The sequence below is a fragment of the Lepidochelys olivacea genome (genome assembly GCF_965140295.1).
Source record: "Lepidochelys olivacea isolate rLepOli2 genome assembly, chromosome: 8".
Classification (NCBI taxonomy): Eukaryota; Metazoa; Chordata; order Testudines; family Cheloniidae; genus Lepidochelys; species Lepidochelys olivacea.
The window spans coordinates 7,232,564-7,246,680 of NC_140418.1; the positions used below are offsets into that span (position 1 = coordinate 7,232,564).

Sequence of the window (14,117 nt, forward strand, 5' to 3'; positions counted from 1 at the left end):
GACCAGGCTGAGTTTAGGCGGCCCAGCCCATCTGTCCGCATGGGCCTGCTGCCTGAATGGGAGAAAACTCTGCGCGAGTTGCCAGACTCCACTCCTCCCTGCTGCGTGTCCATCCCCCTCCAGCAGCAGGTATAAGAAAATGATCTCCATCCGATCTCCTTCCAGCAGCATGACCCATGGAAAGCCCAGGTAGCCGACGGTGCTCCAAACTCGAAGGCCAGTGGTCCTGCCTGCTCTCCACTCATCTGAGTGTCCCAAGCCCTCAGCAAAGCAAGGGGCCTTCCTCCCTGGGGCTTCCTGAATCCCCTTACAAGTGGTTGTGAGAACGTGCAGACACCTCTTTGTGAAGGGGTTGGCAGTAAAGCCGGTTGGGAATTTCACTAGAAAATGCCGATTTGTCAAACTGAACCTGTTCTCAGGAAGAAGTCGGTTCAGACAAATTTTTCAACCAAAAAAAAAAAAACGCTGAAAAGTGTAGAAATTGTCGACATTTTCACAATGAAAGATACCAGTTTTCTGTCTCAAAGTGACTTGTTGTTTTGAAATTTAAGCTAAGCGTAGTCAATAAAATTGTTTGTCAATAAAAAATGGTCGAAACTGAAATGAAATGTTCCAGCTGACCCAGAACCAAACGTTTCGAGGGGGTTTCCAGTTCATGACAGTTTGCAAGATTTAACTTTTCGTCCTAATTCGGGACAGGGAAATTCTTCGTTACCTTGCAAATGTTCACAAGACAGGAACCGCCTTTCCCACCCAGCTGTGGTCGCTAAGAAAAGGGCCCAAGCCCACACCTGAGTCAAGCGTTCTCCTCTCCTGCAGGCCCCATCTATATCATAACGGAGTGTTGCCGCTACGGAGACCTCGTGGACTACCTGCTCCGGAACAAGCACACCTTCCTCCAGTACTACACTGAGAAAGCAAGGCGAGAGATGGAGGTGTATGGGAATGCCTCCGAAGAGGACAAGGTGTACAGGTGCCTTTAAAGTAATAGCCTTCTCAGGAGCAGCAGAAGGTCTCTAAAAGTAGGGGGGCCAATGGTGCTCAGACAGTGGCCCCGCCCCCCATGCCGCCCCTTCCCCCTGAGTCCCTGCCCCTTCCCCCGAGGCCCTGCCCCCGCGCCGCTCCTTATCCCTGAGCCCCCGCCCTTGCACTCTGACTTCCCCCGAAGCCCCGCCTTTGCACTGCCCCTTCCCCCCAAGACTCACCCCCTGCTCACTTCTCTCTAGCCCTTCCTCCCACAACGTGATAAAGTGGGAGGGTTATTTCCTCCCACTTTTAAAAGTGGGGGGGCCATGCCCCCCCCATTCTGGTGCCCCTGCCTTCTATTTCCTTTATGCATGCAGCCATCCCAGCCAGCCACAGCAGGGTCCTGTCCTAAATCCTACAGATTTTGTTCTCTTGTTCACACCAGGGAAGACTGGTGACTTAAGGGTAGGCTAACCTATGGACCAGATCTGCAGTACATTAATTTCAATGGAAGTTAGGAACCTAAATACCTTTGCGGATCTGGGTCCCACCCTGGAATTTTCTGCTTTTAGCTCTGCATTTGCCAAACAGGTCCTGTTGAGCTCAGTGCCGAAGTGGGCAGATTTAGCACAGCTTTGTGACAGCTCTTCTTCCCCGGCTGAAACAACGGAAAATAGTCCTGTTACTGTCCCGCTGCCGTAAGAGGTGTGGGAATCTCTGTGCGGATTGACTGAGAGGCATCGCAGATGGACGTTACAAGGCAGTGTTTTGTCCCAGTGCACAGAAGCAGTAGTGAAACAAGACAGGCGCTCAGTACATTGATGGAAGCTCTTGCAGTTTCCATTTCAAGTCAGATGAGGCAATAATAAATGTTGAACAAAAGAACATTAATCTGGGCTCTCAGACTTCAAATTAAGGCCTTGAAAATGCTACCTACAATTTTGTGCACACCGCAGCTTTTCAGGGGAGTTTTGGCAGGTGCAAAACTTTGGATTTCTGCATGCCAGTTGCATTTGTGCAGTGTACATGGATTGGGATTGCCAGGCATCCGGTTTTTGACTGGAACCCCCGGTCGAAAAGAGACCCTGGCGGCTCCGGTCGGCACCACTGACCAGGCTGTTAAAAGCCCAGTCGGCGGAGCAGCAGGGGCCCAGGGCTAAGGCAGGCTCCCTGCCCTAGCTCTGAACGGCTCCCGGAAGCGGCCGCCAGGTCTCTGCGGCCCCTAGGCGCTGGGTGGGCAGGGCCTGGGAGGTTCCATGTGCTGCCCCCGCCCCAAGTGCCCGCTCCACAACTCCCATTGGCTGAGAACTGTGACCAATAGGAGCTGTGGGGGGCGGTGCCTGCAGAGCCTCCCTGGCCATCCATGCATCTAGGGGCTACAGGGACCTGGCGGCCGCTTTCTGGGAGCCATAGTAAGCACTGCTGGGACCCCACATCCCTCCTGCACCCCAACCTCCTGCCCCAGCCCAGAGTCCCATCCTACACCCAAACTCCTTCCTGGAGCTCGCACACCCCCGGCAAAAGCCCAGCACCCTCTCCCAGCCCCCTCCTGCACCCCAAACCCTCATCCCTGGCCCCTCCCCACTGCCCACCCCCCCAGCCAAAGACCACACACCCCAACACCCCAGCCCCCTCCTGCACCCCAAACCCCTCATTCCTGGCACCCCCAGCATCCCCTCCAGCCAGAGCCTGCACCCCCACAACACCCTAGCCTGCTTCTACATGTCAAACCCCTCATCCACGGCCCCACCCCACTGCCCACCCCCCCAGCTGGAGCCCACATCCCCCAACACCCCAGCCCCTTCCTGCATCCCAAACCCCTTATCCACAGCCCCACCCCAGAGCCCACACCCCCAGCCGGAGCCCACACACCCCCAACACCCCAGCCCCCTCCTGCACCCCAAACCCGTCATCCCCAGCCCCACCTCAGAGTCCACACTCCCAGCTGGAGCCCACACCCCCACAACACCCCAGCCCCCTCCTGCACCCCAAACCTATCATCCCCAGTCCCACCCCAGAGCCCACACCCCCAGCAGGAGCCATCACCCCCCTCCCGCACCCCAACCCCCTGCCCCAGCCCGGTGAAAGTGAGTGAGGGTGGGGGAGAGCGAATGATGGAGAGAGGGGGGATGGAGCAAGCAGGGGCGGGGCCTCGGAGAAGGGGTGGGGCCTTTAGCAACCCTAAAATGGATAGGTTTCAGAGTAACAGCCGTGTTAGTCTGTATTCGCAAAAAGAAAAGGAGGACTTGTGGCACCTTAGAGACTAACCAATTTATTTGAGCACGAGCTTTCGTGAGCTACAGCTCACTTCATCGGATGCATACCGTGGTATGCTCATGCTCAAATAAATTGGTTAGTCTCTAAGGTGCCACAAGTACTCCTTTTCTTTTTGCTAAAATGGATAGTTACCATTTAGGTAGTCAGGCCCAAAAGGAGACCTCAGGTTTTGTGTACAGGGTTACCATAGCAGCACATGAAAAAGCTAATTAGATATGCACCATCACCTCATTTGCACACTGTGATGGGGTCTGTCAGGCCTTCTCTGCTGCCTGCTAGAGGCTTTGGGTCCCTGACAGCCTGGCCCAGATCTGGACTCTTCTGCTTAAGGAAAACCTGCTCAGGGCCAGGATACCAATGAGACGCAGTCCTCCAGGGGCCTAGAAGGGCCATGAGGAGGCACTGACCAATAGGGAGCTAGCACACCAGTTAAGAAGGCTTGCCTGTGTCTGAACTGGGCAGTGCTGAGTGAGAGAGGAACAGAAGAGGAGGTTCTTAGTACTAGCCCAGAATACTCGGGGCGGGGCGGGGCGGGGCGTGGCAGGTAGGGCAGGGCAGGGCAGGGCTGGGCTTGGCTTGGCTTGGCTTCTACTTAAATACTATAACTAAGCAGTCATCTCTTGTGTTGACTAGTTTAAAGGCACAGAGCCAAACTTGAGTTTGGTTAGCATTAACCATTTAAAGACTGGTGCTGCACTCACAGCAAAGGCGGTTCTGCTCCAGCCCAGCTGCCCGCCTACACACGAGCACGCAAGAGTAAGCAGGCAAATTTGCACACACTTTTGCATACAGGCCTCCCTCTAAGGACCCCGTTCACCTGCACCAATGTGAGTTGACTCCTGTGCAAAAACTCACACGGGAAAACATGTAGGCACCAGATTGCAAGTGTGCTTAGAGAGGCTGGGCTCAGGCCTTGTAGGAGATGTGACCCAGTGGTTAACTAAAGAATGAGGATTTTAAAAATTCAGTTTAGTGTGGCTCCTGCCACCTCTCCCAAGAGAAGAGGGCAGTTCAGTCTTCAGAGTCATTCATTTCCAGGGCTTTCAAATGTACCAGCACTCCCCATAGCCCCAGCTGGGGTGGCCCCCTCTCCTGTGGAGGGAGAAGGAAATTCAGACTCCGATTTTTGCCCTTAGGCATGTGTGGATATGTGCACACCTCAGATATGCAGCAAATTTCCAAGGTGCGTGTGGAAAGGGGGCATTTGCTCACACGTGGCCATGCAAGTGCCAGTCCCTGCTTCGTGCATCGGAATTTGCACCCACAACTCAGGCCTGAGCAATGATACGTGTACAATTGTCCATGCCTATGTTTGGAATTCTGGCCCTCCATAACCACAGTCCCTGAAATTAAGTCTCCCTTCTCTGAATCTGAAATCCACTCCAACCTTTTCTTACACTATCTGTTCTGAATGGTTTCTTTGCTTCCCCATTCCAGCCTCACCTCCTTCTCTGTCGAAAGCGACGGGGGCTACATGGATATGAGCAAGGATGACTTCCTGGACTACGTTCCCATGTCTGATATGAAGGGAGAGATCAAGTATGCTGACATTGAGTCCTCCAACTACGGCACCCCCTACGAGCTGGACAGCTATTCCCCCTCAGGTAACGGGAGTCCCTGGATGGGAGGGAGATGGTGTTTGTGCCGGGGTGACTGGTTTCCTTTGCTTTAGGAGCTGGTTGGGATGTGAGCTGATTCCCGCAGGGTCTGTTGAGCCAGAACAGTGTTGGCATAGTTTCTCCCACACTGAGGCTCTGCGGAGGCCTGAAAAACCCCAGACCAACTTCTGTTCCCTCCAACGTGAGCCCCAGCTTTAATCCGTGTGGGAGCCTGGTAACAGCCATTGTGCGTCCCTCTGCTCTGCCCTTTTCCTCCCTCCAGCTCCCGAAAGGACGGATCGCGTGACCCTGATAAACGAGTCCCCGCTCCTCAGCTACACAGACCTGGTTGGGTTTAGTTTCCAGGTGGCCAACGGGATGGAGTTCCTCGCGTCCAAAAACGTACGTGTGCTGAGTTGGCAGGTGGGTTTGGTGGGAGTCGACTCTGAAAGGGAAGAAATCAAAGCTTCTTCTTGGTGTGTGATGTGAAAGCCCTCTTGACCAGCCAAACCTTCAGTCAGGCTTCACCAGGAGCCGACTCTGCTTCTCTGACGATGTTGCCTCCCTCAGGAGAGAACAGGCCTTTGCATTGAATAGCTACTGACCGCCTTGACTTTCTGGCACTGTCATGGGGCCTGTGTGACCAGACTACATTTTCAAGTAGGTCTGGCTCCAGTCAGGCCAAGCACTGCCTTCCAAACCCCCAGCCTGCAGCCCCCTAGAACCGCTCTCCGGGTGCTTCTGGTGCTGTCTGGTGCCCTTTCCTCAGAGCCAGCCTAAGCGTCCTCACCAGAGGCCAGTGTTGTGTCAATGAACAAGCAACCCAGCCTGGGGCAGAGCTCTCTCCAGACACCCGTCCAGCAGCCAGGCTTACTGGTGCAGCGCTAGGGCTTCTGGAAACAGTGGGTATTAAAGCCGAACTGCCAATGAGGACAGAGCTCCCAGGGTCTCTAAGGCTAATTTGACTGGCTGAGCTTCAGCCAATTGTGAATGTAACCAAAGCTCTGTTGTTTGTTAGGAAAAGTATTTAGCTGGGGTGTGACAGCAATGGGGACGGCCCTAGAGAGAAGCTCAGAGTGACATTTCTGGTCAGTCTCCCAGTCCCCTTCACATGCCTGGCCAGGCAGCTTGCATTAAATGAGATGCCAGCCATATCAACTGTCCGTGCTTCAGTGATGGATTGATACCGGAGGAGCCTGCCTTCTTTGCTGGTGCCAGTGCAATGCTTGAGCAAACCCCGTGAGCATGCTTTGTCCGGGGTACGTGAAGGCATAAGCCAGGCTGGCCTAACCCTGCTGCTCCAAGACTCCGACTGTCCATCTGCAATGCTCGTTTCGCTGCTCTCTGTGGGGGTTTGCTCTGGTACCATGGCGACCTCTGTGGCGCCTTCTGTTGCTCTGAATGCAGGTGTTTCTGTGGCCTGAGCACCCCTTCTAACAACACCCTGTCTCCTCCCTTACAGTGTGTGCACCGAGACCTGGCAGCAAGGAACGTCCTCATCTGCGAGGGGAAGCTGGTGAAGATCTGTGACTTTGGCCTGGCCAGAGATATCATGAGAGATTCCAACTACATCTCCAAAGGCAGCGTGAGTCAGGGACCCAGCCCTTCCTGCCCGGTTCCAGCAGGCTCACACACGCCTTGTTCTACCGGGCGGAAATCTCTCTTCCCAAGGATAGGGCAGAATTCTCACCTGACTCCCTTGATCCTCCCCCACTCCCCAAATAGTCCAAAAAGTCCATTATCCTGACAACAAATCAAAAAATCATAGAACTGAAAGGGACCTTGAGTGGTCATCTAGTCCAGTCCCCTGAACTCAAGGCAGGACTAAGTATTATCTAGACCATCCCTGACAGGTGTTTGTCTAACCTGCTCTTAAAAATCCCCAATGATGGAGATTCCACAACCTCCCTAGGCAATTTTTTCCAGGGCTTAACCACCCTGACAGTTATGAATTTTTTCCTAATGTCCAACCTAAACCGCCCTTGCTGCAATTTAAGCCCATTGCTTCTTGTCCTATCCTCAGAGGTTAAGAAGAACAATTTTTCTCTCTCCTCCTTGTAACAATCTTTTATGTACTTGAAAACTGTTATCATGTCCCCTCTCAGTCTTCTCTTCTCCAGACTAAACAAACCCAATTTTTTCAATCTTCCCTCATAGGTCATGTTTCCCGGACCTTTAATCATTTTTGTTGCTGTTCTCTGGACTTTCTCCAGTCTGTCCACATCTTTCCTGAAACGTGGCACCCAGAACTGAACACAATACTCCAGTTGAGGCCTAATCAGCGTGGAGTAGAATGGAAGAATTACTTCTTGTGTCTTGTTTACTCCTGCTAATACATCCCAGAATGAGGTTACACTGTTGACTCATATTTAGCTTGTGATCCACTATGACCCCCAGATCCCTTTCCACAGTACTCCTACCTAGGTAGTCATGTCCCATTTTGTGTGTGTGCAACTGATTGTTCCTTCCTAAGTGGAGTACTTTGCATTTGTCCTTATTGAATTTCATCCTATTTACTTCAGACCATTTCTCCAGTTTGTCCAGATCATTTTGAATTTTAATCCTATCCTCCAAAGCACTTGCAACCCCTCCCAGCTCGGTATCATCCGCAAACTTTATAAGTGTATTCTGTATGCCATTATCTAAATCATCAATGAAGATATTGAACAGAATCGGACCCAGAACCGATCCCTGCGGGACCCCACTCATTATGTCCTTCCAGCATGACTATGAACCACTGATAACTGCTCTCTGTGAATGATTTTCCAGTCAGTTATTTGCCCATCTTATAGTAGCTCCATCTAGATTGCATTTCCCTAGTTTGTTTTTGAGAAGGTCATGCGAGACAGTATCAAAAGCCTTACTAAAGTCAAACTATACCACATCTACTGCTTCCCCCCATCCACAAGGCTTGTTACCCTGTCAAAGAAAGCTATCTGATTGGTTTGACATGATTTGTTCTTGACAAATCCATGCTGACTGTTATTTATCACCTTATCATCTTCTAGGTGTTTGCAAATTGCTTAATTATTTGCTCCGTTATCTTTCCGGGTACAGAAGTTAAGCTGACTGGTCTGTAATTCCCTGGGTTGTCCTTATTCCCCTTTTTATAGAAGGACACTATATTTGCCCTTTTCCAGTCTTCTGGAATGTCTCCTGTCTTCCATGGCTTTTCAAAGATAATTGCTAATGGCTCAGATATATCCTCAGTCAGCTCCTTAAGTATTCTCCTGTCTCTGAAATGGCAACAAGTGCTCAGGGTAATTAGTGCCATTTGCATCCCAGTTCCCAGAGTGCTTTGCCTCGTGGTGTTACACCTTGGTTAGACTAGATAGGTGGGGAACTCTCCCCGCCAGCCATAGAGGAGTGGGAGCTGTGGGAGCACTGGTCCCCCAAGTCAGGGAGAGGAAGGAGAGATTTCCCTCTGCCCCCCCTTTCCCCTCTTACTTTAACCCCAGCTTTACCTGTAATGGAACCACATGATCATGCTTTCTAGGGTCCTATGCAGGAACTTAGAAAACAGCAGTAATGACTGCCCACAAATACAGCCCCTTTTGTTCAAGGACCCTAGAGCACAGGACTACCCCTCATCCTATCCCTGTGCGACTAGTAGCTCTGAATCATCCTTCAGATTGAGAGGCTAAACTGCGTCACTGTGAATTTCTTGCAGAGCTGGGAATGGGATCCAGACCTTCTGACTCCCAGGCCCCTGCTCTAACCACTCGACTGCACAGAAAGAGGAAGTGCTTTTCTGCAAGCTCCCATGCGAGTGCTTTCAAGGAAGGAGATTCGGGTCTTTCAGGTCGGAAAGAGCCCCTGGTTCCAATGAGCATTCTCCAGAATGTTCTCTTTGTTTTAAATTGCAATAGACGAGCAAGTGCTGGGGGAAGATGAATAATCCCTAGCTCTTCACATCAGCAGCTCTCAAAGAGCTTTATGAAGGAGATCAGTGTCATTACCTCACTTTACAGATGGGGAAACTGAGGCACAGAGAGGCGAAGGGAGTTGCCCAAGGTCACTCAGCAAGTGAGTGGCAGAGCTGGGGCTAGAACCTAGGTCCTGAGTGCAAGTGCAGGGGTTGAGCCACCAGACCACACTGGAATCGTGTCAGGGCTCTTCTGTTCCACTCTCCTCTTCTTGCTGAATCACTGCCAGCCAGGCGAAGCTGGGAGTGGAGAGCTCGACAGGGGTAGGTGAGCTGCCCTCGTTGCTTGGAAGCCAGAAGCAGCCAGTGTAACACAGGAGCTTTGGCCACCCACTCAGCTCATGGGCAGGGGGCAAGGCCCCTCCTTTTCCCCCTCCACAGCAGGGCTGGGGCTTTCCAATCCAGCTTTGCTGCCGCTGCTGTTCCTGATAAAATAGGAAATGAAACCAGGCCCCTTTGCAATCCTTCCTGGGGATTATTTTTGATACCAGTTGCGCAAGGAAATCCGCATCCAGCATAGGGCGCCACGCAGCCAAAGCCGCACGCAAGCTGATAGAGGCAGGGCCGGATTGGGCCAAAGACAGGAAACACGGAGAGAAGAGGACTAGGATATCTATCTTGGTCCTCTCTTCCCGGCTTCTTAGAAATCTCCAGTCAGGTCCTGTTCTGTCAGATCTATTCATAGTAGGGTGACCAGACAGGAAGTGTGAAAAATCTGGACAGAGTGGGGGGTAATAGGAACTTATAAAGAAAAAGACCCAAAAACCGGGATTGTCCCTATAAAAATCAGGACATCTGGTCACCCTAATTCATAGTGATGCACATTTGCCAGGTTTCAGACACTCAGCTTAGACTGGGATGGGTGGAAAGTCGTCATGTGACCGCATTTCAATGGCCTGGGGTCAGTAGACTCAGTCGAAGGCCGGGTATCCGTGGCATAAAAGCCTCCATCGCAGCAAGCAGGCCTGTTGGCTGAGATGAGAAGGGATGTAGAAACCAAGCTGGTGCCTGACCTGAGCAGGCATCTTCTCCTGGTCAGAGCGGAGGCGCACCGGAGAGCGGACCTGAGGGAAGCTTGCACTGCTGGGGCCTTCTGTCCCCAGAGCGGTCATTTTGGCACCAGCTGCAGGTCTGTCTCAGAAAGGCAACAGTCCGTTTTGCCAGGCTGATGTAGTGGCCCAGCAGGAGAACTCAGCCCTGGAAGGGAGGTGGCTTTGCAGGGCTGGAATAGGGTGACCAGACGTCCCGATTTTAACCCATTTGTCCCGCGTCCCGACCGCACGTCGGTCAGGACGCCCTTTGTCCCGATATCGGGGACGGACCGGTCACTGTCACCACCAAAGTCCTGGGGCTGGCGTGGCGACACTTCCTGGGGCAGCTCCCGGCGCCCGCCCGCCGGCAGGAGCCTGCAGTGCGGGCGGCCCCTAGGCACAGAGGTGGAGGGGGTCTCCCCGTGCTGCACCGGCTCCCTCCTGCCCAATCAGAGCTGTGGGGGCGGGGCTTGCAGGCACTGGCAATGGGCAGAGAGCCCTCCGCCCCCACCCGACCCGACCCTAGGAGCCAGAGGGACCTGCCAGATGCCTCCTGGGAACCACCCCAGGTAAGCACTACCAGGACTCCCTACCTCGCCCCGTGGCAGGTCCCTCTGGCTCTTAGGGTCGGGGTTGGGGGGCAGGGGGTTCTGTGCATGCTGCTGGCACCTGCAAGCCCTGCTCTGCGGCTCCGGCAGCTCCCATTGGTGCTTTTTCCAGCCAATGGGAGCCACGGAGCTCGCACTTGTGGCAGGCGCAGCATGTGGACAGTCTGGAGACCCCCCCTAGCCGCTCTGACCCTAGGAGCCAGAGACCTCCCAGCAGAGCTGGTGAGTGCAGCCAGGGAAGGGGGCAGGGTGTCATGGAGTGACTGTCTGGGAGGTGTGGGGAGGGGGGGCGCTGGGCAGTGGGAGAGGTTTGTGTGTTTTGGGGTGCTGGGCAATGGGAACCTGTTGGGGGGTGCTTGGCAGTGTGGGAGATCTTTGTGCGTCAGGGCACTGGGCTGTGGGGGTCTGTGTGGGGCATTGTTTAGTTGTAGTGGTGGGGCTGTGGGAAAGGGCACTGGGAGGGAGGAGAAACCTGTGCCCCTGGCTCCATGGCTTCTGCTGGGGGCTGGAGCTGGGGCCATGAGTCCTTGCCCCATGGCTTGTGGTGCGGGCTGCAGTAGGGGCCGTACACCCCTCTTGCAGCTTCCTAGGGCTGTGCACCCCCTCTCATGGCTCCGGTCAGGGCTGTGCACCTGTGGCTCTCTTCCCCCTCCCCGCCCCACCCCTTGCCCAATGTATCCTGATATTTCACTCTTGCAAGCTGGTCACCCTAGGCCAGAAGCTCTCCGTGATGGTGTGAGAGGGGTGAGAGACCTCAGCAGGGCCACAGCAAGTGTCAGGACTGAGTGGAACTGTGAAGGGGACTGCAGTTCTCCTGGCTCATCTGACATGGGTCAGTGTAAAACCCTGCTCTGGGAAATTGGAGTCAAGGCCCTAAGGAAAACGGTTGATGCAAAGTGCTCAAGAGTCGCTCCAAGGGGCTCTCCTCAATCTTTGTAAAGTGGGCTCCATGAAGAGTCAAGGAGAAGGTGTCCAACTTCTCTGCTTATTGGTGCAGAAGTGAGCTGTCTCCAGGGGATTGGCTGACTCATGGGCCTAACCCATTCCTGCTCTCTCTCATCCTCACAGACCTTCCTGCCTTTGAAATGGATGGCGCCTGAGAGCATCTTCAACAACCTCTACACAACCCTGAGTGATGTGTGGTCTTTTGGGATCCTCCTCTGGGAGATATTCACTCTGGGTAAGTGCCCTGACATCACTCTCCTTCAACAGAATGCAGCCTACCTCCCAGGACCACACAGGTCCCCCCGTGCTTGTCCCTGAATCTTCCTCCAGTCCCACCCTGGGAGAAAGATACCAATCCCTGAGTCCCATCCCATCCATGCCACAAGGGGGTTTCTGTGGCAGAGCCTTGTCCGATCACACACTGACCAGCACAGGTCTGATGATGAAGGTGGGGTAGGAATGGTGAACAGAAGGGAGGGAGGGTAGTGCTGATTTTATAACAACACTGACAGTGTGAGTGTGGTGGAGCCTCCCCGTTAGCCTGGTTTCCAACTCTTCTTTCTCCTCCTAGGTGGGACTCCATACCCTGAACTACCCATGAATGAGCAGTTCTACAATGCCATCAAATGTGGCTATCGAATGTCTAAACCCACCCATGCTTCCAACGAGATGTAAGTGTTCACCGTGGACGTTTGCACTGGCCACACCTCCTCAAACTGGAGAAGCATCTTTGCTCCATCACCCCTTCCACCATCTAACTCTCTATGGTGTCCTCCCCCCCCCCCCATCTCCCCAGCTATGACATCATGCAGAAATGTTGGGAAGAGAAGTTTGAGATAAGACCTTCCTTCTCTCAGCTGGTGGTACTTATGGGGAACCTCCTGGCAGATGGATACAAGAAGGTATGTCCCAGGAATGCTATGATGGAAGTGTGGGAAGGAGACTCTACTCTAGACAAAGGAGGGTCTAGTGGTTAGGATACTAGCCTAGGGCTTGGGAGACATGGGTTCAAGTCCCTGCTCTGCCGGCTTCTTGTATGATCTTGAGCAATGAGTCTCTCTGTGCCTCAGTTCCGTGTCTATAAAATGAGAAGAACACCACCACCCTATCTCAGAGGGGTGTTGTGAGGATAAATACATTAATGATTATGAGGTGTTCTGATGCTATGGTAATGGAGAACATGTAAGCACCTTAGTTAGATACACCACAAGCATTTCTTCCTTTGTCTAAATTAGACATAACCTATCCATGAAATATACAGAGTCTGTATAAGAAATGAGCCCCATTTTACAGCCAAACATATTCTATGCTTGGTGACACCTCTTTCAGATGAGCTGGAGAACTGAGGCTCTGACAAATTCTGGTCTATAAGATCCCCAGGTACTTTTGGGAGGGAAAGGGGTGTTAATCCCATTTTCCAGGGCATATCCCAACTCAAGCAATTACATTCTGGCGATCTAAATCCCTCTTGCAGTTCCAGCTGGACACAGCATTCTGCTTCCCTTCCTGCCCTAAATGCTGTGTAGTGTTCCTGTGTGCAGTTAAACATTTGCCATTTCTCAGAGCGGGCTGCACTTTGGTGGCAAAGTGCTCCTTGTGTATAGTTTGTCTGAGCTTTTGTAAAGCACTTCTGGCTCCTTTGGGGTCAGTGGTGATAATGAAATGTTAACAGTTTAATTCATAAGGCTTGAAATATATTTGCTGGTCAATTTAGAGAAAAAATTTACAAGCGACGCTAAAAATCAGCAGCCTTTCGTAAAGTGACATTTCCCAGCGTGGCTGGGTTTATTGGTAACACTGAGAGTGGCCTGGATACATAAAAAGAGAGGGACAAATGTAACGTGTGAGCATTGTCTCTTTGTTGAAACCCAGGATTGGGGCTCAGGAGATCAGAGTTCTGTTCCTGGCTCTTCCCCGGTGTTCTCGGGTCACTAAATTCCACGTGCTTCCCCAGTTGTCCAGCCACCAGCGGGTGTGGCTCCGTTTTTGGACACAGAAGGCCTGATTCTCCTCTCACTCACACAGACGTAGAGCACAATGGAGCAACAGCAGTATCACCCCTGATATCTCATGTGGCTCACGCAAAAATTGAACCGCTCGGCAGATGCTTGGAAATCGGCCTCCTCCCTCCCAGGGTTGCCCTGAGGGCTTCATTAACGCCCGGCTGGGAAGCACCATGCAATCCTGCAAGGGAGGGCACTATAGCAGTGCAGAGTGGGAACGGGGCCCAGACTCTGTAGTTTCTCTTTATGTGCCTGGGGATGCCGGCTTGACCTCGGTTAGCGCCACCCCCTCTCACCCACCTCATTTCTTTTGTAACCTGCCCTACGGGAGCAGAGGTACCAACAGGTCGAGGAGGAATTCCTGAAGAGCGACCACCCTGCTGTTCTGCGCACAAGGCCCAGAATCCCAGGGGTCAGCAGCGCCGGGCTCACCCCCAGCTCCGGCACCGGAAGTGTCCTCTATACAGCTGTGCAGCAGGATGGGGGGGACAACGATTACATCATCCCCCTCCCTGATCCCAAGCCCGACGGAATCGATGACGCCCCTCAGGAGGCTTCTGTCAGCCGGGCCAGGTAGCAAACACAGGCCTCTTCATGTTTCCCCCTAATCTGATCTCTGTCACCACTGACCATCCTGAGAGCTCAACAACAAATGCTTCACACAACAAAAGTGGAAGCAGGAGAGTGTGGTCAGGTAGAAAGGGGTAGGGATGGGGGTGGCGGGAGGCGGAACAGGTAAAGCAACCCCAGGATCTGCTCCCTTC

At 53.0% G+C, this 14,117-nt stretch overlaps 1 protein-coding gene across 2 annotated transcripts in view; it reads left to right on the plus strand.

The window, feature by feature from the left end:
* The window catches only part of PDGFRB (platelet derived growth factor receptor beta), a 62,742-nt gene that overhangs the window by 41,001 nt on the left and 7,624 nt on the right, over nt 1-14,117 (plus strand). For both annotated transcript variants that reach the window (XM_084637661.1, XM_084637660.1), the window contains exons 15-22: nt 820-973; nt 4,681-4,847; nt 5,125-5,243; nt 6,304-6,426; nt 11,474-11,585; nt 11,922-12,021; nt 12,147-12,252; nt 13,688-13,926. In XM_084637661.1, the coding sequence (XP_084493787.1) occupies nt 820-973; nt 4,681-4,847; nt 5,125-5,243; nt 6,304-6,426; nt 11,474-11,585; nt 11,922-12,021; nt 12,147-12,252; nt 13,688-13,926 (1,120 nt within the window). The remainder of the gene's footprint in view (nt 1-819; nt 974-4,680; nt 4,848-5,124; nt 5,244-6,303; nt 6,427-11,473; nt 11,586-11,921; nt 12,022-12,146; nt 12,253-13,687; nt 13,927-14,117) is intronic.